Source organism: Dermacentor silvarum, chromosome 8 (assembly GCF_013339745.2).
Source record: "Dermacentor silvarum isolate Dsil-2018 chromosome 8, BIME_Dsil_1.4, whole genome shotgun sequence".
Lineage (NCBI taxonomy): Eukaryota > Metazoa > Arthropoda > Arachnida > Ixodida > Ixodidae > Dermacentor > Dermacentor silvarum.
Window position 1 is genome coordinate 172399554 of NC_051161.1, and position 27919 is coordinate 172427472.

Genomic DNA, 27919 nt, shown 5'->3' on the forward strand with positions numbered 1-27919 from the left:
TCTAAAGTTCACGTGATATTTTCTTTGCTTATTAGATAGACCAGAAACAAAAAAAAAAAAAACGTGGAAGCACTGATATCAGCTATTACTGCCACAATTTTTGGGACATACGAAGCTATTCTTTTACGAAACAAACACATAATTTACTTGTCTTGACTGTGCGTAGCGTTAAATAACTCGTTTTCAGCACCTAATATACAATGGCATTGGCAATGGCAATGCAGTTATTATTGATGTATTTGATGCCTCGACAACTTTTATAAGGAGGAGGCCGCGTTGCAACTTGAGCCCCCCCCGAAAAAAATTTCTGGCTACGCCACTGGACAGAACTGTCATGGCAGAGTTGAGAAGTGCAAGCGTCTCTGCCTAGCTTTGTCACTATTCTCGCACCCAACGAAACTTGTCAGTCGTGTCAATCTGCTAGTGTTATGTGCTGACTGAAGGAGTAAATATTTCTAAGAATAGCTTGTCTATTAAGAAGCCATTGAGCACCTATATGCTCGAAAAACATTATTTAACATTTTTATTTTTTGTTTGGTTTCAGGAACATTCTAAGAATATCGGTTTGGGTTCGGGTTCAGTTCTGGCTAAAATTCCAGTTTGAGCTTGGCTTCGGTTCAGGTTCGGTTCGACAACCTGGTTTTTAAACATGTCAACCTCCAGCATTAATGGAAACAGTCCAGCAAGGTATTAGCTTCGGTGAAAATGAAGCGATTGCAAGACCATGCTGTATATCTGTTTTTATTTTCGTAATCCAGCATATGGTCACAAACTCTGTACCGCCACAAAAAACTGTTACGGATGAGATGTGTTTATTTACAGAAGGTCTAATTAGAATGATTGTCGAGAAAGGCAGTCACTCTGCTCTACTCTCAATGCCACACACATCTCGGCCTGCTGTAGGCACGCCCTTAGAGAGGTCCCCTAGTTATTCAAATAAAGGATGAAAAGAGAGTCAGCTTTCAGAGCTGCTTTTATTCTCAGCACTTATGGCTCGCAGTATAGTGAAGAGGACACGTCTTTCAAAACAGTTGAGAATTGGTTTAGCTATAATGTTTGCCATCACATATCTTTTTGTGTCTCTTGCTAGGAAGCTGCAAGAAACTTGCCACTCATCATTAATGCCCTGGCACCATTTGTCGATGACAAGAATACTGCTGTGGAGGTGAGTCCTTCTTTTTTTTTTTTGGTTCTTCCTAGCTGCTGCATTGTGGGAGCACTGCCTAGTACACTGTGTGTAACATGGCAAGAATTTACACAGTGGAACCTCGTTGATACGCTTCTGCGTTATATGTTTAATAATCTTTTTCAGGATGATACATTGTTTTTCTTTTCCCGGACGATGCCTCATAGGAGCAATGTGTTTTCATGCGGTTTGATACGATCGAGTTTTCACCTGAAATTGGATGATAAGAGTACAAACTGGTATTTGAAACTTGTAGCTTTATATTCAAATGTACTAGATGAAATTATATTCCAACGACCCACGAACAACGTGTTAAGGGCCAGTGACACTAGTGGGAAAATGCGCGCAGCGCGCTGTTGGCGGCTAAACATTCCACGAGAGCTACCGCGAAGCCGGTTTTTCGTGCTGAGGGAAGGATCGGTCCTAGACCGATTTAAATTGCCGCGCGCCCCGGCGGCAAACGAGCCACGAGCGAAGCAGACCAATGAGCGCTGCCCCCTTCAGTGATGTACGTGCGGGCACGACTGGTCTGGAGGCGCGCGCTCGTTCTTTTAAAGAAGGAAGGGAGCGCGCGACATCCGGACCGGCCGTGGCGCGGGAAACTGGTGTCATGCGGACCGACTGCTATATTCTCGCACTTGCAGTACTGCTGCTCGTGTCAGCTTTTGCTCGCGCTTGTTTTGATTGGCTTTTCAGGCGAGATCTTCATGCAGTCACGTGGCTGAATGAAGTGCCTCCCCTCGTCCACCAGTCGTATCGCTCGTTGTGTCACGCTCTCTACGGTGTTCCTTTGTTTCGGAATTCTTGGCCTCGTGGTGCCGTGACCTCCGTAGCTATGTCAAGGAACTTGTTAGCTTTCAAAAGAACTTATTTACAGACTTTGAAAAAAGAAAGTTCTGCGAAAACTGACCAGCTGTTTTAAAGTTGCTCAATAAAAGATGTCGCAGTTTCACCCGAAAGGTGAAGCATCAATTGCGATAGCAAATTAGGAGAGTGCTATTTGGAGTAGGGATAGTAGTTTTATTGGCTGCATAAACTTGGACACATTTGCTTTCTAACTGAATTGACAAGCGTGGTGTCATCGCGCACAAGCAAACATGAATAGATCACACTGAATGACCGCAGACAACGATCGACTGTCAAAACGCTTTCAGCCGCCGTAGCGGGCGAAGAATCGTGCGGTCTATCGCTTCAACGGAAACTGAGCGGCGAATGCACAGGCGCATACAAAGGTCAGAGCCGTGTGGAGATAAGAGATGGTGTGGGCGACCGCCACGACAGCCAGTGCAAGCGTATTTGTTGGCAGAGTGGAAGCTGATCCCTCCCTCCCGTGCTGCCTTCCCGCTTTTTTGCTTTCACGTGGGAAATTGCGTTGCCAGTTCCCTTTGCGCACGGTTCCAAGATATGCATTTGGTGCCGTAGCACAGCGTCGCCCCGCCTCCTTCCCCCCATACCCCCACGGCCTTTCGCGCAACAGTCGCGTTTGCTTTCCGCCGTGCGTTCGCTCTCCGTGATAGCGCGCATCCCCCGCGCGCTTTCACTTGCGCATACGGCGCGCGGCGACGATTTTATCGCCCTTGGAATCTATACGGAACCTGATGGTGACGGCGACGCCGACGGCAGAAATCCAGTTGAGGTGTCCATATAATTGCTATCGCAATAAAAGTGTGTTGGCTGCCATTTGTGTGGTGTCGTGATGCTGCTCCGCATAACACGCTTGTTATGCGGAGCCGTGTTACTCGACACCACAGGAAGCTTTGCTAGTGAGTTTGTCACCAAGTAAGCCTGTTTTGTGACGTTTTGGGGCTTTCTTTGAATGATACGAATATTTGATGATATGTTTTATTTTCTGGTTCCCCCGAAGATCGTACCAACGAGGTTTCACTGTAGCTATCTTCAGCTAAAAATCGATACATTAATTCTCATTGCTTGCATTCACTTTGCGTTGCAAATGTTGAAAGTAGAGCTTGGTGAAGGCTTCATCAGCCAGGATAGGAATGTATGCCTTGACATTGGAGAGGGGTGCTTTTGTTTTGTATGAGGCCTTCACTTTGCAGCCTTCTCAAGAGATTGCAGTGCAAGTTGACATGTGATGGCATATTACACTGTAAAGCCCAAGTTGAACAGACGCAAGAAGCTGTTCACTCCAGTGAAATTCAAGTATATTCAACGCTTGGTATCGGTGCAGGGAACTTGTAATGGTTTAGGGGGTAAGATTTGTTCTGGGGATGTTTGATCAAGCGGCACAAGGGTGGGATTGATTGCACCAGCTGTTACACCAGCTGTTTCAGTGGGTACAGTACAGCACAAACACACCATGCACAGCAGTACAGCAATGCCTTGTCGAGGAGAAAGGGTACACATATTGGTCAACAAGTTTGTCTCAGATCTGCATTGGTGATTGCTCTGGTCATCCGTTCTTTGGATTTTGCAACAACACAGCATTTTGGAAACAATGGAACACACCGAGCATGCAGTAAAGAGGCAACTACATGCGCGTGATCTGTCACATGGTCGTCTCACAGTGGGGGGGAACCTCAGGAATGCGAGACTGTGACATGAAGTGGCGACAAATTTTCATTGTTTTTCCACATAAATACAATTGTTTGCCCGTAAAAAGTTTCAAACGTGCTGTGAGACCAACATTTTAAGCAGCGTGTACTGCATCTAGATTCAGTATACTGTCATCAGCAGTGGTAAAGTCGCCAGTGATAAATGTTGTGGCACCATCTGGTAATTAGAAGCAAAAATATTTTGTGACTCTCGGTGGTGTCCTAAACATGCAGCTTATCCCAATAATAATGTCAAAACTTGGTAAATGCTGTGTCTTCGGCGTGGGTGGAGACTAAATGAAGGCTGGTATTACAGTTTATTTCCCACTGTTATGATAGAGAGCCAGTAGCAACAGCAACATCAGATCAAATCGGGTGTCCTGGGTAGCACGTGGGTTGCCGTGTTGCTACACAGTCATGGGTAACTGGCGGAAGCCACCGCCAGGACTTCTAGGCGATAAGGAAAATTTTTTTGGCTGGCCAGAAACCGCCAACAGCCACCACAGATTGCTTTCCGCGACTTCCAAACTTGTCACTCGTGGCTGTCAGGCTTGAAAATTGCGTGCAGATGGTTGCACCTTAAAGCGCCTCTAAATAACCTTTACACATATTAAAGAATCACACTTATCGTGTACAGAAAGCAGTGACGATCTTTGGCGAATGCAGCGGAGTGCAGGGACACTGCATCTAAAAGCAATCCCGGAATTCTGGTTTCTCTCTGCACATTGTGATGTCAAAAGGTCACGTCAACGGTGTAAACCCTGTCGAATCGTCGACCTACGTTTGAGAGCATACGACTTCCAGGTTGTCTGGTAGCGCACCCCGATTGAATTGATGCTGTCTTAATTGCGTTGCTTGCTTGTGTGTGTTGCATGTTTCGGTTTGCAATTCATACTGCCACATCGCTTGTGTTTCTATAGAAAGTACGCGTTTACAAAAGCAAAAAAAAAAAGAGAGAAAAATTGTGGCAGACCCACTTGACGACGACTGTTGAAGGTAATGCATTAGCATTGAATAAATATAACAATGCAACATATTTCCATCGTCGAGATGAGGTATGTATGATGCACTTACTGCAGTGGCACTTTCCCACTTCCCTAAGAACACTCGGCGCCATCTAGCACCACAACCTGTGCGTGGCCTCCGAAATGCAGGGACCCTCTCTTCTTTCTGGGCCGACGAAGCCAAGAAGTCTGTGCGTGACCTCCAAGATGAAAAGTGTGGCCTGCAGATGCTGAGAATTGTTCCCTCGCTTGCCGCACACTCAGTGGCACACACTCTGTGACTCAAGTTGGCAAAAGGTTCATTGAGCAGCGGCATGTACTCAGTGCATTCGTGGCTCAGTTTGCTAAAGTGTTGGCTTAAAGGGCGTGCTTTGAAAAGCGGCACATACCTAGTGCATTTATGGTGCAGCCTGCTGATGTGTCGGGTTGAGGAACCTTTGTGACGGTTCGATTCCGCTCGACATCTGAGAAATTTAATCTTTTTTGTGACCCAAGTTGGCATCAAAGAGGTTTGTAGCGCCCACCAACACCACAGCGCTGGGACGCTACGGTCGGTGCTCTCGGCCAACGCCTTGGTGCCGGTTGTGAAAGAAGAGAAAAATAAAGATAGGCAGCGCATCCTCGAGGCGCAAGCATGGCATGCGCAGTGTTTTTCTAGAAGCCTGCTGCGCCGGTCCTCTTGGTCAAGGGCTCCACGGTGACCCCTCGGTACCCGACGGTGGTGACCCGGGAGAACACGCCTTTCAACGAGCAACACGCTGCCATGGCTAATTGGCCGGAGTCCCAGTTCAGCCCATCACTACCACTGTTCCTGTCACGCTACAACGGTGCATGGTTCGCGCCGTTTGAGATGGCTCTGGAGAACGACATCACGATCCAGGAGTTAAAGTACGAGGTACTCCTCTACATCCTGCTACTTTACCTCCAACTCCGCCTCGGCGTTCCTTCACCTGGCCCACGTCCCTACGATGAGCTACGACAGGCTGTGCTGAACTTCTACGGCGCTACTTACTGCACTCTTCCTGACGAACATTGTTTAACTGCGCTAAAAAACGGACCACAGAGACAGCATTCTACAAAGACCACATATAAGTACAACGCAGGCGTACACCACTGCACGTGCGCGAATAAATAAATTAAGAACACCTTGTTTATGCCAAACGCAATTTACCTACGCTCGTCAGTAAACCTCATCTCACTGTTGTGCAGATAAACTGAGGTGTCGCTGACACAATCTTGTCCCTTCTTTCTTATATGGTATGCCTCGAGTAGCTCTCTCGCTCGGCTATCTCGGCAGTGACACAAAATCTTCACTTTCTTCATGATCGCCTTACACGGGCACGCCAAGCAGTGGACAGGAGGGTGCCCATTCGCTTTATTCCTAATTTACAATTCATGCTCACGCAAGCGTGCATTCACGCACCTTTCTGTTTGGCCTACGTAGACTTTGCCGCATGATAGAGGTATCTGATACACTACTCCAACACTGCACTCTATGTGGGAATTGGTGTGCTTTGTTCCGCACCCTTGGAGCCTATCTTTGCTGCTTCCTATGCACGAGCATATTCCAGCGAGCTTGCTGGGAGCCGAGAACGGGACCTCAACTCCATATCATTTCACAACCTTTTTTAACGAACTCGCTCGGAAGCATCGGCAGCATGTGGATCAGAGCGAGGGGAAAACCGTCGAATGTTGCCTCCAGGACAACGCCAAGATCCAGTGCTCCAGTGTGAAGGCGACGACCAGCTACTGCGGCAGTGACGGGCAATGTGTCCAACCCGAAAGCAGTTGAAACACAGGGGTCGGTTTTTCTATTCCCCGCCGTTGCTCCATAGAAGCACATGTATTTGAGACCTCTAAGTAACGGAAGTGGCAGCGGGAGACCCCCTCGAAATAACGAATTTTCCCCACCGACAACTTAGAGATTTTGCCCCAAATTTTGCCATTTTTGCACAAGCAGCAACCGGAAGCACCTTCTCCGTCGCGACGGAATGTGAAGCGGCGGCGTTGCGCTTGGCGCGCTCGAATTCACGGCGACTTTGAGGTGAGAGCGAGCGTGGGTGTGCGTGTGAGCGTGCGCGAGGCGGGCCTGCATCCCTCGACCCGGCGATCTTGCCGTCGCGGGCATGACCTTTCCCCCTCCCTTCATTCAAACCTGATCCTGCTGCTTGCTGCAGCAGGCCTAGCCCGCCAAGCCGGCACTCTTTTCCAGTTGATTTGGCTCAAGGAAAAAAAAAAACATTTTTTTTCAGTGCGCTGGCAGCGCCACTCTTTGGTTACTGCGCAAGTCTCTGGGCTTCACTTCACTAACCTGACACCAGGTGACACTATACGACGCTACGACGCCATCGTGTTGCTCGCTCATCGTTTCTGACGCCTCGTGCTTGTGCGAAACAACATGCGTCCACGCATCCAGTACCTGGTGTGACATTCCAAGGATGAGTGATTCCAAAGCGTGAGGTGCGCTGTACTGTAAAGGATTGTTTTCCTCTCTTTTGGTCACGGAAAACGGGTGCGCATTACAATCGAGGGCGTGTTAGAATCGAGTAAATACGGTAAGCGTTTCTTTTTCAAGTTTTCGTGCCGTATCTGCATTAACGAAATCCTCTTTATAACGAAGTTTTTGTGAATTTGTCAATTTTGTTATATCCAGGTTTAACTGTATAAGAAACAGATGCATACAACAGTTATGCAGTATTACTATGAGCATCATAGAAGCAAACATACAACTTTACAATGAAACAAACAGAACGCATAAAAAATACATTCTATAGCAGTCAATGTAGCATAAAGTCCTGATCAAGTGTTTTCATTTTACCAACTCAAAGCCAACTGTGCAAATCACTTTCTTCCATAGCGTTCAAGTTTATTAAGCAATGTCGTGATTTAGCCGATCGATCACTTTCAAACAGTCTATGTATACACCAATAATTAACTTCTTTTCAATAAAGTCCTGTAGAAATATTTCTTTCTCCGTTAGAAGAGCAAGTTCGGTGGATCTTCCTTTGCGAAACCCATATTGGCATTTGTTTATCAAACTAAATTTATTTACAAAATCTGAAATTCGAGTATGTAATAACTTTTCTAGACCATTAGAGAAGAAGTTGTTTTTGTCCGCACCTTTGAATATTAAAATAATATTTGACAACTGCATGTTTTGTGGGAATGTGCCAGTCGAAAAAGCTAAGTTATTAGTATGGGCGAGGGGCGATGCAGTTAAGTCTACTGTATACTTTATAGGTCTTATTTGTAAAATTTTTTTGTGCGCAAACAAACATTGACGAAGAAAAGGAGAACACAAGGACGAGGGCTAGGCCGACTAGGCCGACTCGCAGTTTTGCTTCATTTGTAAGTTGTCGATATACTGAGCTGAACTATTTTTAAAAGAGCTAAAAACACTTTGAACCTCAGACGAAGTAGTAGGTTTTAGGTACAGGCTGTTATCATTTCTGCAAACAAAATTCACAACATCTGAGTTGTGGGAGCTAGTAACTAGATTGATGAAAAAGTCATTAAACTCTTCAGCCAAGTCAGCGCCACACAAACTCTGTTTTTTTTAGCGTTAATGCAATAACATCTTGACCGTTACTAGAACAATTTATCAACTCATTTATTTTGTTCCACATTATTTCTGGCTTGGAATTATAGTCAATACGAAAAAAATTGTGTAAATATTCAAGCTTAGCATTATGAAGAAACGCGGTAGTTTGATTTCTATGCAGCCCGAATACCTCCCAGTCTACAGGGCCACGTGGAATTAAAAATTTTTTAAGGAGTTTATCTTTACTGCTAACCAGTGGATGGACAATGAGAATTGGGCAACTGCGAAGGGGCAACGGCGAATGCACAATGAACTCCAAGGTTCTACGCGGACTATTGCCTGCACAAATGGCACTGTTGTTCACCTCACTGGGGCAGGAAAAAGGGGCTGCAGGAGCCATCGCCACACTATTCGCGTCCATGACCTTGCGCAAGTGCAGCTGTGTTCGGCAGACGTGCTCTTGGCTTGCTCAAAGCGCTCACGCTCTTTTATGATGTGCTGTTCAATTAAATAGGAAACACGTTGACAAACTGTGGGAGAAATTGTAATGCACGTTGATTGACGTCTATCGAACATGCGCAGCGTCGATATCGATTGCGTTGCACTTTAGCAGAACATGTTTATTGGAGTGACTGAAGGAAGCATAGGTGCCATGATTTATCTCGGATTAATCTGAACATTTATAAAATAAGCGAGCAAAGTGGGAGCCCCCCCCCCCCAGTACGCCGTCTTACAGATAACCTTGAGCTATTTCGTATCTGGGACATAGCCCAATGGCAGTTGTGCTGGTGCGAATGCCACTGTGTGTGCAGGTGCAGCGTCTGGTGCAGATTCTGTTGTCGGATGAAAAACTGGAAGCGGCAGCAATGCTTGTGCTCCCACGCTGCTGCCACGGCTCCCTGGATGCAGTGCAGTTGCGCCTCAAGCAGGGACTCGTCACTCAGGTCAGAACTGTTCGTTTCTGGGCAAGTGTTCAAAAATGTCACGATGCCCGCTGGGATTCTGTAAAGTACTTGCCAATTATGTGGATGTTTACTTCTTCCTATAGTATATTTTTGCCATGACCTCGATTGCCTCTCAGTTTCCCACTTTAATAAAATAGTAGGAAATGAATTGTTTGCATTCTTTCGCCATAAATTGTAAATTTAGTAATCAGTGTTGGAGCTTCCTGGATCTCTAGACTTACCTTATATATTTCAAGCTGAACAGCATTACGGTTCAATATAATATCCTGAAAATTTCGTGGCTTGCATGCAAAAGATATTGATGTTGTCAAACTGTTGTCTGTGGCCTTTTGTCCTCAAGCACTTAACCTAAGCTTACAAAATAATGCGCTATCTTCCAAGTGTTAAACGAAAAGTTTATCGTTGCAGCTAACAGCTGTTGAGGCTGGTGCGACAGCTGTCCAGTTGTTTCCTCCTACAGGAAATGTTAAATTATGACGACAATATAAGATGCAGCTGACGTCCATTGTAGTACTTTCCCGCATGAAGATTGATGCTTTGTCCAAGTGTGCCTTGACAACATTGACTAATCACTAGTGCTAAAGCAAAGCAGCAGAGGTACAAAAGAGGAGTTTGCACCACAGTTCTAAATGAGCAACGAAATGCCAAGTACCGTTGTACCTTATTGTGATCACTGCTGCTTGGGCCATCACAGCTGCCTGTGGTGCACATTTCTTAAAATTGCATCTATTTCTCCAAACGTTTGTTTTCTTTGTTGAGCTGCCTATGCCGGGTCTCATGTAACTTCGTTGGTGCACCACGTGATAGTGAGAAGGGTGGCATCGTATAGAAGTTGCGTCTGTTGGTGCATGATTCCTTACAGTGCAAAGCAAGGACAATAAACTGATCCCATTGTATGGCTACAACTTCACATGTGTAACACATTCTTTTTGTTTTACTTTTTTCACCTGAAGCTATTCAGGTTTTCACAAAGTACTATCAAGCCATCAATGCACAAAAGAACTATGGGGCACCTAAGCAATTCTTATAATGTGTAAATGCGAGAGCATTACTTGTCGTTGAGTTTAGTGTGGTGGCAAAATGTTGCCGAGTATAGTACTGCTGTGTTATGTTTCCGAGTTTAATGCTGCTGCTTATGAGGTTGCAACAGCGCAAGACGACAAACCGGCCATATTTCGATTTGTCAGCTGAGTTTTATTTGCCGAGTTCTCAATAAAGTAGTGTTCCACGCACATTGCGTTGAGTGTTCTTTCCTGATGACACCACTTTTGAGCACGATGACACCGCTTTGCCAAGCAATGACAGTCCGAGCCCCACTATGGTGTTGATACCAGCGTTTACAGATATCTATAAATGTTGGTTGACACAACATTTCTTCATCGGATTCGTGGGCAAGCTCGACTTCATACTTTGGGGGATGTCGTAGTCTTCGTCCGACGGGTACTTGAAGTGCGTTGCATCTGACTCGTCGTTGTCCACGGGCTCCGGCGACGGTGTCAGTGGGTCCAAGTTGATCAACAGTAGCATGGCCTTGTGATTGGAGTAGTATGTCGATGCTACATTGTACCTCACTTTGTACACTGTGTGTGGCATGTTCTGAAATGCCAAGTTGATTCTGGTGCCTCGCAAAGTGTCGATTGCATCTATTGGAGAAGTGAGTCTTAAGTTGAGATCAGCACTCATCACGCCGGTGAACGCTGACGTTGAACGTGCGTCCTGATTGCAGTCTTATACGACGAGCATGGAAGTGGCGCAGCGTAGAGCCGAAGGCAGATTCCTGTGCACGAACCTGCCTGCAGTGGCGCCACTCCATCTAGTGAATTGCGTGCCAGGCAGAGCCCAACCACGTGTACAGCCTCAAAGATATTCGTCACTGTCGCCAGTTGCAACGGTCGTGCAATGCAACGGTGCCACAGTGGTTTGCGCGCTCTGCTACGGAGCGTTAGATGAAGATGACGTAATTTGTGTGCCATTTTCCTGCCACAGCTTTCTGGTGGTGGCAAGGTCACAGAATGAGCCAAGTGATGCTCTCGCATTAAAACATGCACTAGTAAAGCAATGAAAGGGGCTAGTTGGTGCACATTCATGACATGACTACGTTGTACTGAGTCGAAGAAGGACACAGACGGATGAAGCTGCAAACTACCAACTCTTTATAATATAAAAAGTGAAAAAGGGGGAGGACACTGAGATGCCATGTAACCATAGAGTTAAATTACACCCATTCCGTCCTGCAAACTTCATTTCTTCTGTGAGCAGGATAGAGGGAGTGCCTATACTATAGTCTCTTTCTTTTTGGATAGCGAGAGCTTTCCATGTTTCTCTTTCCTTTCTTGTTTTTGGTTTTCACGTAAGGTCTTGTCTAGCCGAGGTGTGCATTTACAATGTTTACAGAGGGCCTTCAGTTGTGAGGCATTGTTAGAAGCTTGCAACTGGTGCATGTGCACTAGCTTATTACACACTCATGATGATGATGATGGCTTATTGGCACCCAACTTAATCGAAAGTTTGACGGAAGCCTGTCTGGTCGGGATGAAACATGAAAACATGACAAAAAAGGTGTACACCGACCAAATAAAACTTTAAAAGCTAGACGTTTCAGCTTCCATACGGAAGCCTTGTTCACAATGGGGCAAACAAGGTTGAAGTGCTCGTTTAAGTAGTATGTGATGCAAGCGCCACGCGTAAAACGGGGGGAGGGTTCCTTTGTTTTGATTGGGTGTGTATCCTGTTGACTGTATTTCGAGGGGCTCAAGTACAGGCATGACTTCCAGTTTCTTTCCTCAATGATTAGACTTGAGTTTGCCCAGTCAGTATTGTGCATAGTCGTTGCTGCGTGCTCTTCCAAAGCATTTGATGCCACTCGTTTCTTATCCATATCGTTATGATGTTGGCATTGCCTGTCTCCCCGATGTAGACGCAATCGCAGTCCGTGCAGGGGATCTTGTAAACAACGCCAGGAAAGACTTCTTTCGGCAGCTTGTCCTTCCCACTCAGTAGTGAGTGCCTCAGTTTGTGCACAGGAACGTGAGCCATCTAAACGTCATACTTACACAGCATGCGTGATAAGGTCTCGCTTATCCCTGACACATAAAGAATGGGAGCGCGTTTCTTCCACTGGCAGACTAGGAAGGATTGGACAAATGGTGTTCCACAACATTCATGAACTGCTCATCGAATGAGGATTGTCTGCACATCAGAATTTAGGTCCTCAGGTTTCGTGCAAATGTGGCTCGCACGGTCCAACAGGGAGGCAACTACTGATCTCTTGTGAGCGTCAGGATGAGCAGACATGAAGTTCAGGCACCGGCCAGTGTGTGTATGCTTTATGCAAATGTTGAAAGAAAGTGCCCCGTTACTCCTTTTCACCAACACATCCAAAAATGGCAGTTTCTGGTCGGCCTCCATCTCCGCCTTGAACTGAATGGAATCTGCTCTATTGCTTAGATGCGTGGAGAAAGCTTCCAAAGCACAGCACTTGATTACACAAAAACAATCATCAACGTAGCCTAGAGGTATTCTTGGTGTTGGGGTGAAAGAAGTGAGCGCGGGACTTTCCAGCCACTCCATCATCAGATTTGCGGCGGTCACCGAGACAGAGGCACCCATTGGTGTGCCGTGGGCTTGCCTGTAGATGACCTTTGTGAGGATGCGCGACTCTCATGCATCTCCTGTAATCCGGCTTCACCGCGTGGCTAAGTGTCGGCGGCGGTCGTGGTGGTTGCGGCGCGTTGCGAGAGATGGCGCGAGTGTTGTGCTGCTAACGCCACCTGACGGCGGGGGGTTAGGCGGGCGCAAAAGCGAGAAGGCTGTTCCTCTTGGGCTTGGGATCGGCGGCCAACACGCACGAATGCTTCGCGCGTGCGCCGGCCCGCTTCGCGCGACCGTCGCGCGAGGCTAAGAGCAGGACACCGGTATGGACGAACACGGATCGTTCGAGCGCGCCACCGTTTGCGTGACTGTACACGGGAACGACTAGGCGATGGTGTCATAGCATGGGGTGAACATATTCGCTCGCTATCGGGATGCGGTGAGTCGGACTTCCTTGATTTGTCGCGCGCCCATGTGATTGTTCTATTGGTTGTAATTCGGCTAGTGTACATTAGTGTATGAAAGGTGCAATAAATGCCCCTTTGTTTGTGTGCACTACTGTGTTGGCGTTCCTTTGTCCCAAGAGTGCGTGTGAGACCCCACATCTGGCTGCCCAACGTGGACCTCTTGGGGCATCGGACGATAATTTTAACAGTTTTGTTCGGTTCGAGGCTGCTCGCAAGGATTCCCGTACACTAAGCGCTCACCCAACGCCACATTCGAAGCCAGCCCAGTTGATAGTCAAAACTGCCATGGTGGCAACAAACGTAGTGCAACCTGGCCGTCGCGAACGCGGGTGTTTCCGCTGCAGTGGTACCAAGCGCGCCATTGCCAACACGTCATCTCAGTTTGCTACAAATGCAGGCAGCAAGGGCATCTGGCAAGAGTGTGCAAAAGTGATAGCGAGTTAGTAGACACACAGGCGCGGCGCGCAGATTCGAGGCTCGTGAACACCGTGGATGAAGTGCTTGGGGCAACCAGAGCGAGTGAAACGCCGGAAGCGTACGACCTTTGGGCTCTTCAGGTGGCCAGGTCGGTGCTATGCGCATTGCGGTTATCATTAACGGCGTGCCACTAGAGATGGAAATTGATACAGGCGCCAGTGTCTCAACCATAAGTGAAACAAAGTTCACACAACTGTTTCCATCGGCCGCCTGTGAACGATCTGACGTACAGCTGAGGAGTTTTTGCAGAGACACGCGACCAGTCGCCGGGAAGTTTGCAGCCACCGTAAAGCTTGGGCAGGAGGAGAGACGGCTACCTCTGTTTGTGGTAAAGGGGCAGTGCCCAGCACTGTTTGGTAGGAGCTGGATGAAGGAATTCCAGTTGGGAATCGGAAAGCCGGAATCTATTTTGTCCGTGTCGTCTGCAGAAGAAGCTGTGGACCGTCTTCAAGAGGTGTTTTCAGAGGGTTAGGCACGTTCCGTCCGGTTAAGGCCCTTTGCTTTGAAAGACAAGTTTGAGGAGTCGTTGTAGAGACTGCTCCACCAAGGCGTGGTCCAACCAGTGAAGACTGCCAGATGGGCAGCACCTGCCGTTCCGGTGCTAAAACAAGAGGGGCAGTTGCGTATACGCGGTGACTTCAAGATGACTGCAAATCCCATAGCACTCGTGGAAACGTATCCCGTGCCAAGCTTAGAGGAATTGCTCACAAAGCTCCAGGGAGGAGTAAGGTTCACAATGCTAGACCTAAAGGACGCCTACCAGCTGATCGAGCTGGAAGAACAGTCACAGGAGTTCGTCACTGTAAATACCCCCAAGGGCTTGTTTCAATACACGAGACTGCCATTCGGGGTTGCTTCCGCCCCAGCCATATTTCAATGAGAAATGGAAAACCTCCTGGGAGGTCTTGATCATGTAGCAGTTTACTTCGGTGACATCATGGTAACAGGCGCTAATGACGACGAACATTGGGCAAACATCTGCAAGGTACTAGAGCGCTTGCAAGAGGTCGGCTTGAAGCTGAAACTTGCAAAATGCAAGTTTTTGTTGCCTGAGGTCCAGTACTTGGGCCACATAATAAGTGCAGCCGGGCTACATCCAGATCCCGCCAAGAATGAAGCAGTAGGGATGCGAAAGATTTGCAAGGCTATTTGGGTTTGGTGAATTTCTATAGAAAGTTTCTCCCCAACCTGTCAGATGTACTGCAGCCATTGAACGGCTTGCTTACCACTGGAACAAAGTGGCGCTGGACGGCATTTGAGCAATGTGCATTCACGAAAAGCAAGGAGCTGCTCGCATCCGCCCGTGTCTTGGCCCATTATGACCCCTCCAAAGCCACGGTGTTGATCACTGATGCTTCCCCTCATGACCTGGGGGCAGTCCTTGCACAGAGAGAGCCTTCTCCTACTGGAGAAGAGCGACAGATAGCCTTTGCATCAAGAAGCCTCACGGCCACTGAGAAGAATTACAGTCAATCGCATAAAGAGGCACTCGGTCTAGTGTTTGGTGTCACAAAGTTCAGGCAGTATCTCTGGGGACGGAAATTTGAAGGGGCCGCCGCTTCGCATTCCGTCATGGCATAGAAGGTGCTTCCGGTTGCTGCTCGCGCAAAAATGACGAAATTTGGAGCAAAATCTATAGGTTGTCGGCGGGGGAAATTCGTTATTTCGAGGGGGTCTCCCACTGCCACTTCGTTACGTAGAGGTGTCAAATACATGTGTGTCTATGGAGTAACGGTGGGGAATAGACAAACTTCGTTATATTCAGGAATTTGTTATATAGACGTTCGTTACAAGCAGGTTTAACTGTAGTTAATAAGCAAATGTGTACAAGTTTATATGGACGATAAAACTACTATTCTTACACTTCGTATAGCTGTCTACTATAGTTTGCTATCGCAATCGATACTTCGGCTGTCGGGCGAAACTACGACTTTTTCACACGTAAGAATTAAAATAATAACCGCACGCTCGGAACCACATTTGACCGGAGGTGCAACTGACAGTGGTTTACCCGAAGCAGCGACAAGCTTGGAGAGTCAACTACTGCCATCCGGCGAGCCCTATCAATTGGAGGCCAGTGACACCACAACATCAACATTCACCGATTGCTCCCCGCCTCCTTCCACACCTCCGCTTCGTCGGAGCACTAGGGAACGCTGTCGGGTGTTTCGGTTTTCTCCTTGAACTGTAACTACTTACAGTTAAACCTGGTTATAACGAAATTGAGAAACTCCCGAAAAAGTTCGTTATAAAGAGGATTTCGTTATATGCAGGTTTGGCACGAAAATTCGAAAAAGAAACGCTCTTCGTATTTACTCGATTCTAACGCGCCCTCAATTGTAACGCGCACCCGTTTCCCGTTTTCATCGAAGCACTCATCCTTGGACTGTCACACCAGGTACCGGATGCGTGGACGCGTGTCGTTTCGCACAAGCGCGAGGCATCGGAAACGATGAGCGAGCAACACGATGGCGTTGTAGCGTCGTATAGTGTTACAGTAGAACCCCGCTGTTACGTTCCCGGGGGCTGCGTTTTCCCGGCTGTTCGTTTTCGGCCGGTCCCGGCACAGCTCCCATAGAACCCAATGCATTGGTAACCCCGCTGTTACGTCGCAACTGTGGGACCGTTCCCGCATCATTCGTTGCGAACTGCCACCCCGCGCCTGCCCGAGCGGCCATTCTGACTTTTCATGTTGCTTGGCTTGGTGGCTTGACGATGGCATTGGCCACCCAAAGTGCCGGGGGCGACAACTATGACGTATTTTCGATTTCCGCCAGAAAAAGTATGGCCCTTGAGATTCGTATTTGCTACATAAAGATGGTGTCCGTGACGCATTGTGGCCCTAAAATTGGTTTTGGCTCATAGATATCCCGTATAAACTCCAAGGGCGATAATGCAGTCGCGCGCGCCGTATGCTGTATGTGCGAATGAAAACGTGCGAGGAGAGCCGATGACCGCGTCTAATCTCGCGCGCGCAAGAAAAGTAGGGAGGAAGCGCACCTTCTTCTGTTGCGCTGGAGGCACCAGCCAGCGAGTGAGGGGGGAGGGATAGCGGGGCGGCGTTGTACTATACTCTGGGATCAACTGCGTACTGCGGCGCGGCGCGCAGTCATGCCAGCCGTATCTTGAAAGCGATCTGCGTTGGGGCAGAGTCTAGCAGTGTAGGTGCGTCGGTGGTTCGTAGCTTTGTGCGTGCTGTGTGTTCTCGGCGCTCAGTTTGCGTTGAAGCGATAGACAACAGCACGAAGGTAACTTCTCTCGCTTCTCCAGCGGCGCTTCCACACGCCGCCAGCGTTTGACAGCGCGTGTCCGCGCTCATCGAGTGTGATGTGTCACAGCGTGTACCAGCGCGTCGGCAACATCAACTGGAAAAGGAGAGAGTGCCGGCTTGGCGGGCTAGGCCAGCTGCAGCAAGCGGCAGGATCAGGTTTGAATGAAGGGAGGGTTAAAGGTCACGCCCGCGGCCGCAAGATCGCCGGGTCGAGGGATGCAGGCCCGCATCACACACGCACGCACGCACACGTGCGCTCACTTCGCATTCCGTCGCGGCGGAGAAGGTGCTTCCGGTTGCTGCTCGTGCAAAAATGACAAAATTTTGGACGAAATCTCTAGGTTGTCGGAAGGGAAAATTGTTATATCGAGGGGGTCTCCCGCTGCCACTTTGTTACGTAGAGGTCTCAAATACATGTGCTTCTATGGAGTAATGGCAGGGAATAGAAAAACTTCGTTATATCCAGGAATTCGTTATATGGAGGTTCGTTATAAGCAGGTTTAACTGTATATGCTGTTAATATATATCTGTTGTGTTAAGGGGAGAGGAAGTGTGGTAACTGACACCACCAGGGGGCGCGCGATGTACAATAAAAGCAGAGCGCATGACCTGTGCAGTCTGTGCCTACGCCCCTCACCACGGCTACTGTGTCTTCATTGCCGTGCGCTATGGCCGCGGTTCCGGTCACTGTCACATGTAAGAGGCCGCCTGCAGTGAGAAAAGAAGACGATGAAGTGAACCAAGCATTCCAAACGGCACGAGCGTGCGAGGCGCGTGACCCGAGGTGTGGTCGAGGCAGAAGCGAGGCTGAGCGGGCATTATCAACCTGGCTCTGGGCTGAGAAGGTCGCATCGTCAGCTACGTTCTGGCGACGGGAGACTTGGGGGTCCGGCCAAGTCCGTGATGCGCGCAGTCCGAGGTGCAGCCGTCGACCTTGGAGACATTCGAGTGAGGCTACTTGAACCAGCTGCAGCATCACGCGGCAGGCCGGGCACTTCAGAGAGGATCCCCCTTCATCGGCAGACCAGCACGTTCGATGAACCCCGGAACACCACATCGGCACTGGAGAACAGAGCTAGACGGAAGCAACGGCCGAGAACGTCGATAGGCCTAGTCCGTCGGGCCTCCCTGCCACGTCAGCATCTACAACCGGGTTAAAGGCGTCTTCCAAGGCCACGACATCGTCAAGATTGCCGGGAGCAACGACTCCGAAAGGGATGCGACACGACTTTGGATGAGGATCCGCAGGAGTCAGCGTCAATTGTGACAACATTCTACTCAAACAATGACGTAGCCCAATAGGCTAGTGTTGTCCGACTGAGGAGTGTAGGGCTAAGACTGAATTAAAGGACAGCCTATTTAGCTACTGGTTTCGTATACGGCTGAGAGCCGCGTATATATGTTACATTTAATTTGTTTATTATTTGCAGTTATCTTTTAGTTGGGTTTTCTGTGTTTGTTGCATTAAATCATGTTTGATGTGTTGCCAATTGTTTTCCACCCCCATCTAACACCTGCATGCCCTCGAGATTGGTGCCACACGTGACAGTCACCACAATGGTGTCAATGTATCTGTTCTGCCTTTAGAAAAGCTACACGAAATGCGAATAAATCTCGATATAACAAAGTTCAATATAACGAAAATCTCAATATAACGAAGTACTTAACTTTTCATTATATATTGTTCATAGAACACCATGTATTTAGAACCTCAATATAACAAAGTGTGTTTATACGCAATTGCAATATAACGAAATTTCACTAGTGATGCAAAGGAATACCAAGACAATAAATAAAACTTCCGCAGACGCACAGGATCAAATGATTTAATTACAAGCAGCTGATAGCAAATGCACCTCTCAAATCGCGCGACAAGAGTGACTGCCATAGTGCAGCCGCGTCATGCTCTATGAATGCGATAAGATCCTATCTCGCTTTGTGCACTGTGTGCTTCAGGTGCGAGTGAAAGCGTGCGAGGGCGAGACAAGAAAGATGGTGGATTCACGAGTGCCACCTTCCCACACGAGCAAAGGGAAAGAGGGGTAGCGACATAGCAATAGTGCGATCAAGCGCACGCAGCCTCGCACCCTGCTTTAGAAGTAATCTTGCAAAGAGTGGGCGTGCCAAGACGGTGTGGCATCGTCTAAGCTGTTTTCCCGCATGTTTAGTACTGGAGGCTGCGCAATCTTGAGTTTCGGAAACCCGTTGAAGCGAGAGGCAGATGAAGCCTTCGCTCCCCGCTGCCGGTGCTTTTCATGATAGCGTCGTCCCAGTACGGGCGACGTGGAGGCGGAGTGTACGCTAAAGCGTAGCTCGCTTCACTCAATTCGTACCGCTGATGTGAAGATATCATTGACGTGGTATAAAACCGTATCATTCTTTGCTAACTCCCAAATTCAACAAAATGAATATTTTTCTTATTCAAGTTTGCGTTTCTCAATTGCCCAATAATGCAGAAAATTTTGCAGCCCCTTTTTGTGCGAAAAAAATCGTTTGGTGGCTCTACTTATTTGCATAAAAGGCCAAATTTCAATACAGCAAAATTTGCGATATAACGAAGCAAATTGCTGATTTTAATAACTTCATTATATCGAGGGTTAACTGTATTCTATGATGGGTTCTGTTGCTGTGACAAGTTCATGTTCTTTTTTTTTTGAAAAAGCTTCGTTAAATCTTTCCACGATCATTATTAATGTAATCTGTTCTTGGTTTTTGTGTCTTCAAGTATGATTTCTTCTCAACAGCATTATGTAAAATGGGTGCTTTCGGTCAACCAGCTATGAAGCTGCCTTGCGTATGAGGCTAGGTTCCCCTGAAGCTGCATCTTTCAGCTTTTTCACCTGGTCATCCTTCCTACTTTATTGCGAAATAAATGTCATTCAATTCTCTGGCTTCGTTCTCAAAGCTGTACGGCACACGATGCAGACACAACTTAAAGGGACAGACAACCGCTCAGAACATAAATTGAGATAACCCCACTAATGGAAAGATTGTCTATCGTATTGGCTAGAACGGGCCCTGTTTTTCTCATTAACGTGGATTTGTATTTTTAATTCTTCACTAAAAGTCGCGAAAAATGACCTTTGGCGCCCCACGCGGCAAAAACACGGACACACTTATGAGGTCTACCACGTGACCTTCTACTAGTGTACGCGGTTCCTGGTCTTTTTAATAATATTGAAATGCAGTTAGATTCTGTCTATTATAAGTTTTTTCTAACTTACAATGTGCAGATAAGCCTTCGTTTGTAGTGAGCAGAAAAGTGGCGCTGCCTTCGCCTTCGATGAGTGAGCTTTTCATTGCGCCATAAAAAACGGGATCCATAAACATCAGTTCCCTTTAAGAAGAGCTGAAAACAGAGTTTTTCACTGTTTTCGAGGAGTGAGCAGAGAAGCATAGTTATACAGTAGCAGGTGTTTTGCCGCACATCAAAGGTATTTCGTACACAACTTTTATTGTGTACAAAATACCCCCAAAATGTGGCAAGAGTTACGGTGATGTTGCGTGAACAATTGTGTTCAGTATGTTGGTGCTGCGTGAACAATTGTGCTCTAGAATGTGCGCTTAGTCTAAAAAAGGACGGTGCACTTGTTTTGAGGCATTGCATAAGAATTTTGTTGCATGTCCATGATTAGAGGCCTATTTTATTATTAAGCAGAAAAGCAGTGTACTAGTCAGTGATGCCTCTACATTATCATTTGGAAATCTTGGTGTTTTGGAATTTGTAATATGCATGGGGCACTCTCTTTTCTGCATTCCCGATTTGATAGCACAGTATGTGATCTAGTGGTGGGGAAGAGTAAATAAAACGAAAAGAGCCTGTTGTGTCTTATTCGAGGCCTGTGTAATGCGAATAAACAGTTATCATTTTGTTCTGTTGCATGTGTGGTTGTTTACTTTGCGCTTAACCTATTGGGTTGTCCCTTGCTGCGAAAAGATGTGAGAAAGTGCTTATGCATGGCCATGTATCTTTCCAGTCTGCAATGCACCAGATTGTATATTGTGGGAAGTACATTGTGTTATATGTAAAGTGTCTTCTTTTGCGCTCATTGTTTTGTTCTGGCTGCAGTGGGTGCACCTCCAGAATGTGATGCTCACTTTGTTGTACCCAAAACATGCAGCATCACTTTGTCCTTCGTTTTCAAGAACCAGCCAAATCTTAGTGTCTGCCAGACGTCTTACAGTAAAATTTTGTGAGCACAGCAGTAGTAGTAAGCATAGAACAGCATTGTAGAAGATTAGACACTAGAAGAATTTTCACTCGCCAATTGCCAGAGTGATCGTACAGGTAAATAGCAATCATCCATGCAATACTAGAAAATTTTCGTACAGTCATTCTATGTCCTTGTTCAGAATCTGTTTATTGATGTAAGTAATGAGTTAAGAAATGCAAATCAATTCTGCCCACAACCGTCCCGTGCTCGACTACATGCCATTTCATGCTCATATTTTCGTATTCATGCCCAAATGAAGGGTTCATTCTAAGGATGCATAAAGATGCTCATGGGCAACATGCTTTTTTATGGGCATTGCTAGAACATGACATTTAAAGAAGCGTTCAACCTGACCACAGTGTTCAGCTTCAATAACTTGAGATTCTACTTTGCTGTCGCACCTTGTCAAATGGAGATGTGGTTCTGTCAGCTATGTTGCTGTACTCTGGGCATCGCCCCAAGTGTGTATAATTCTGGCTTGAATTCAGTTTCTTTCCTGCTTGCTGTGGCCACCACCCTCTTGAGATCCAGGGTTCGCACAGCCCCTTGAAATCCTTGAATATCCTTGATATTGACAGTATAAGTTCAAGGGCCCTTGAAACTACTTGAATACCCGTGGGCTCCTTGTAATCCTTGAAAATCCCGTGGGATTTGTTCCGCTAGAGGAAATTAACGATGTACCTCCGCAAGTCATGCTGATATTTAAGGCCCTTTCGCTTACGAATGCCCATGAAAACAAGCTGTGTTGACTAAAGGGCAACATCAGGAAGTTTCCCAGAGACGCGGAAAGAAACGGCTCATCTCATTACCCAGCGCGTCCGCAGACCCCGAACGTATTGCGGATTGGGACAAGAACATAAGAGGCAGATCGCCGGGCAAATGGGGAGACTCCCGTCGTGTCTTGCCTGAAGTCCGCCCATGTCTCAGCATGGTCCGGCACAGTCTCGAAGTGCAGTGCACCAAGCGGACGGCGGCGGCAGGCATCACACTCGGTGCTACCGCGACACCCGCTCTCGGCACACTAGTATGTGTCTTTTAGGTACTATAGTCGGGCCGTTTGCCGGCCTCGTGCGCGCCATTTCAGTGAAGTTCGCGTTTGCGTTGTGTGTTTACTTTGACAAGATGCCAGGCGGGAAGTGCAAGTTTCAGCCTGTGTGGCTGCAACATACGGACTATCGTCACTGGGTGAGACCGGAACCAAGCGATCCTTATCGAGCAATGTGCGCATTATGTCAGAAGACGGTCGACATTGCAACGATGGGGGAATCTGCCTTGAAGAGCCACCAGAAAGGCGAAAGGCGACGAAGTTTCCGTCGAACAGCCAAAGAAAAAGAAGCGGAGATAACAGCTCTTGAAAGAGAAATTAATTCGAAAATAGGGCTCCTTTCCTAAGTCATGTGAGGAAATAAAATTACGCTAACACTCCTTGAATTCTGCCTTTTTGCATCCTTGAAATCCTTGAAATGTCCTTGAATTTCCAGCCAAATATTGTGTACGAACCCTGGAGATCTGTGTGCAGGTGCTCGCCGTGTTCACCCAATCACTCAAGCAGGACCTGCTCAGTGGTCATGAGGACATTGGCACGCTGGTTGCACTTGGCAGTTTGCTGAAGGAGCGTCGTGCCGACCTGCTGATGGACATGCAGGGTGAGGGCCTCTGTTGCAGTGCAGTCGCGCATTGATCTGTCGTGATCTTTGTCATGATTTTGATTGCTGTGGTTAGTTAGGGTTGGATCACTGAGGTAAGGATCCCCCAACAGAGGATGTTGATAAGGATTTGGAAACATGGCCAGTTTTGATACTACAGGACATGTGGGGGAGCAAATCGTTGACCTTCAGTCCTATCTGAGAGATCTTCCTTTGGTGCCCAGGAAACTTGTTTGGAAACTTTTTCCTTTTTTTCTATCAAGGCAAATCGCTCTTTGATATTACAATGTATACCATATTTGCCTGCTTCATCAGATAATTGTCAGGAACTTTATTGCTAGCTTACAATTAAAATTTGTTTAGTTCGTTTTGCAATGACTTCCACGATATTTGCAACATATTGCAGGCCTTGCACTGAGCCAAGATTGCTGCACTATCATGACCACGGGCCGGTAGTGTTATGTGTGGTGTAATAAATGAAATTCCAAGGCATTTCCAAATAATTGTGTTCTGCACCACCACATTTCAGTTTCACCAGCAGTGCTTACAGTATTCGGGGTTTTCTTGAAATAAAGTTTGGTAGACTTCCGTTATTTCAACTCTGGTTTTCCCGGTTTTTCATTTCAGTCCCAAACAAAGGTCCTGGCCAGTGCCGATACATTTATATGTGCCAAGACTTTCGTTCTTTCAATTCTCAAATATGGGTTATATTTAGAATGCATAGTCATCTGGCAACACTGGCTGCATCCGCAATCTTTGTTTTAATGTAGTTGCAAAGTGGCTATGTGGGCTCACTCTGCGTCTCCCCGCACAGTGTATGTAAATCGCCCCAAAAGGGGGCTTCACAACGCAGTAAGACGGCATGCGGCGATAGATCCAACACACGTTCGAGTACCGAGCCGAAAGGCCTGACCCGCTCTTGCCGTACATATATTGTCATGTAGTGATGGTGAAAAGAGATGCAGTGTCAAAACTATGAGTGACAAATTTACTCTTTACTGGGCGAACTTGTGCCCAGCAAAACAAGTAACACTCGAAGCACAATGAGCGTGGCAACCAAAGTCGGCGATCGTCAAAAATTTGATCTGCCGATCAGACGCATCAGCTATTTATACATGGCACAATGAACCATCCAGCATAATAGCTGGTGCTCGCGTAAGTTCTAGAATGCACTGCACCAGCATTCCCGTCATGCACGGAATTAGATTACGTGAGGCTTGGCAACAACTTAAACAGATAGAACCATCAATAACATAAAAGAAACTTCCAGTACAGAAAGGCACATCTTGTGCTGAGTGATAACTTTTAACATTTGTTAGCTGGTGAAATGCGGTCATTGTATACAGATAAAGAAGTATGTGTGCCAGTATGGAGCTCCCTCACGAACACAAGACATTGTGGGATTGACATAGGCCCCGTGCTTTTGCATTGGCGTTCACCTGTTCTGTTATCCATATGCCTCTCCCTGTTCCACTTGCGACGGTTGTCGGTGGTGGCACCCCACTCGTGATGGTTTGCAGTGGCGGTGCTCGCATTGTGGCAGAGCCGCTGTTGGCTACTCGCGCCGGGAGCGCGGGTCTTCTCTCTGGGAACAGCACTTGGTACTGCCACGTCTCTTCTATGTAGACAACGAGGAGGACGTTGGGAGCTTTTGTAGGCTTGGTCTCGTGCGTCGGCCTAGCGGAGATTAGAAGACGAAGAAGACGTCTCTATGCTCAACTACAAAAACAAGCTGTTTTTGTTATATGTGCCCTCTTCTCTTATTTTCGTTCCACCGTGACACTGGTGGAGCTGCTGGGTATGGCAACCCGATGCCCTGGACTCCTCCTGGGAGCGTTCATTTAGCCCGGACACTCTGTCACCCATTGCAACGCCTGTGCATCGTTTCAGTTGTCGGTTCCAAAGTTTTGCTCCGGAGCTCACCTCCGGGCAGGAACCTTAGTCCACACGCTACTCATCGCCGCCCATGGCCGACGCCAGCCCGCCACAGGATCCTGAAAGCATCCGTTCGTCTAGCCTGCCACAGGTAACCCTCCTTGATCCACGGGTTCTGGATCGCTTTCATGGTGGCACCTTTGAAGACGTCAAAGACTGGCTTGACCAGTTTGAGCACATCTCCAAGATCAATGAGTGGAGTTCGAAACAAAAGCTCACCTATGTCTATTTTGCTCTTGGCGATAGCGCTCGTACGTGGTACGAAAACCGAGAAGCCAGTCTATCGATGTGGAGTGACTTCCGCCAGCAGCTCCTTGACACCTTTGCGTGTTTTGACTGACGGGACCGTGCCCAGCAGCTAATTGAGTTATGGGTTCAGAAACCCACCGAAACTGTCGCAATGTTCGCCGAGGGCATGGCCCGTCTGTATCATAGGGCCGACCCAAACATGACAGATGATAAGCAGTTACGCTACCTCATGTGCAGCGTGAAAGAGCAGTCGTTTGCCAGACTGGTGCGCAACCCACCAAGTACCATGGCTGATTTTATCAAGGAAGCTACTGCATTCGAGCGTGTGCTTCATCAACGATGCAGGCAGTACGATCGCTTGTCCAACAGCAACGATTTCGACACGGAACTCTCCGTGGGATCTGATTCGGGAGATTGTGAAGAAATTCATAAGCTCGCGACCCCGACAGTGGAACCGCCAGTGGCGCCTGTCACCGAAGTCGTACGTGACGAAATCAGGCAAGCGTTCTCGTCTCCCAACTTTAATCCCGAACCACATCCCATGAACTACGCCGCCGCTGTCCGACGTCCGCCACCTTTTATGTCGATACCTCCGTACCGCCAGCCGTCGACCGCTGCACCTTGGTCACCTCAGGAAGAGCCTCCGAGACATCCACAGTTTCGACAAATGGACATATGGCACACTGTAGATCGGTGCCCACTCTGTTATAACTGTGGTGGTGTTGGCCACATTTCCCGTCATTCCTGGTGCCACGACACACCGTTTCGCCCTCTTTGCGGATGGTTTGATGGTCAATGTGCAAACGACGACTGCTCGCTTCGCCGTGAAGCTCCTTTTCAAGGGACGACAGCTGCACGCTCTCATTTTGACAATCGCCGAGCCACTGACAAAGAGTCTATGCCGAACCACCAGACCGACATGGGCCATCGGTTGCGCTCTCTGTCTCCTCCACATTCGCCTGCACCAATACGCCGCACTTTCACTGACCTCAGGGGAAGGAGGTCACCCAGCCCATGCCGGGGCAACTCAAGGCAGCGTCCTCGGGGGGTAAGGTTGCAAGCTCTCATGACGATAAAAAGCCCCCGTTACTTCTGCCGCAGGACGCTATTACGCCGACGAGCTGTAACACCGACGAAGTTAAAAGTGTGGACCTGATTGTTTTTGTTGACGGGCAGCTAGTGACAGCTCTGGTCGACACGGGTGCCAACTTCTCCATAATAAGTCAAGACTTTATCATTCGTCTCAAGAAAGTAAAGATGCCGTGGACAGATAAGGACTGCAGACGGCCAGTTAGTTACTGATGCCTGCAGGACGATGTACGGTGAGATTCAACATAGGAAGTGCATCTGTCATCTCCACTTTCGTCATTCTCGCGACGTACTGTAAAGACTTGATCATCTGAATGGACTTTCTGAGGTAATATGGCGTGGTCATCAACATCCCAGACCGTTTGGTAAAATTTTACCATAACTCTGATCCAGTTGATTGCTTAGCACCACCACACAACTCGCTACACCTGAGTGGTAACAACATTGTCATCCCACCTCGGTCGTGCACCCTTGTTTTTGTGGCATGTGATGTGCAGTTCGACGGTGAAGGAGTTGCAGACCAAATAACGCAGCTGTTATTTACTCACGGTATTTCAGTTGCACAAGGTATTGTCAGCGTCGTTGACGGGCACACGGATTTGTTGCCGACAAATTTCATTATGGAGCGTCGTCACCTTGTCAACCAGGGCACATCTGTGGCCTATTTCGACAGTGTTACCGATGTTCGGCTCCTGTTCTTGTTGTCATCACTACCTTGCTGCAGGAAGAACGACTAAAACTCCTCACATTACTAGCCGAGTTGCAGGACTGCTTTGCGTCGGCATCAGACGTCGGTCGCACACCCTTAACCAAGCACCGAATAATCACTGAAGACGCGGCCAGACCAATTCACCAGAACCCTTGTTGTGTGGCTCTAAAATAATGTGAAGCGATACAGGAGCAAGTAACTAGAATGCTCGAAGACGACTTATTTCAACCTTCAAAGAGCCCCTGGGCATCGCCTGTAGTTGAAGAAGGATGGTAGCCTATGTTTCTGTGCCGAATACCGCAAGCTAAATCAGGTTACAAAGAAAGATGTCTACCCACTCCCTTGTATAGATGACTCCCTCGACCGGCTTCAAGTGTACCAGAAAGCTGGAAGAACGCCAACATTATACTAATCCATAAGAAGTGAGACGTTAAAGAATTGAAGAATTGTAGACCCATTAGCTTGCTTTCAGTATTATATAAAATATTCACCAAGATAATTTCCTGTAGAATCAGGGCAACACTTGACTTCAATCAACCAAAGGAACAGACTGACTACAGGAAGATACTCTACGATAAATCATATCCATGTCATCAATCAGGTAATCGAGAAAACTGCAGAATACATTCAACCTCTCTATATGGTTTTCATAGATTATGAGAAGGCATTTGATTCAGTAGAGATACCAGCAGTCATAGAGGCATTGCGTGTAGTCTCCGGGTTCTCTCAAGCCGCCTTTGTCGTAAGGCTTAGGCTTGACGGCCAACTCCCGTGTGCTTGCCTTGTACTACCGAGGTTCGGCGGTCCAAGGACAGGCAGAAACACGACAACACGCGATAGTGTAACAAGTATAAAAAGGGTTTATTGCTCCATGGGAATTCCCGTGGAAGCAGGCTATAGAGTCGACCTCGACGTTTGTCGGGGTCGATAGTGGTTGAACGAGGTAGGGCACGACAAAGGAAGGGAACAAGATGGTTACCTGAGCTCCGTCCTTCTCGCGGCTCGCAGTCGTCTCCCATTTCT

The 27919-nt window shown here is 47.6% G+C and overlaps 1 protein-coding gene across 1 annotated transcript in view; it reads left to right on the top strand.

Annotated features, from left to right (window-relative positions):
- Nucleotides 1–27919, top strand: part of LOC119461848 (serine-protein kinase ATM) — a 754892-nt gene that overhangs the window by 308741 nt on the left and 418232 nt on the right. The window contains exons 30-32 of the mRNA XM_037723219.2: nucleotides 1091–1165; nucleotides 9096–9227; nucleotides 22788–22914. Coding sequence (XP_037579147.2) covers nucleotides 1091–1165; nucleotides 9096–9227; nucleotides 22788–22914 — 334 coding nt within the window. The remainder of the gene's footprint in view (nucleotides 1–1090; nucleotides 1166–9095; nucleotides 9228–22787; nucleotides 22915–27919) is intronic.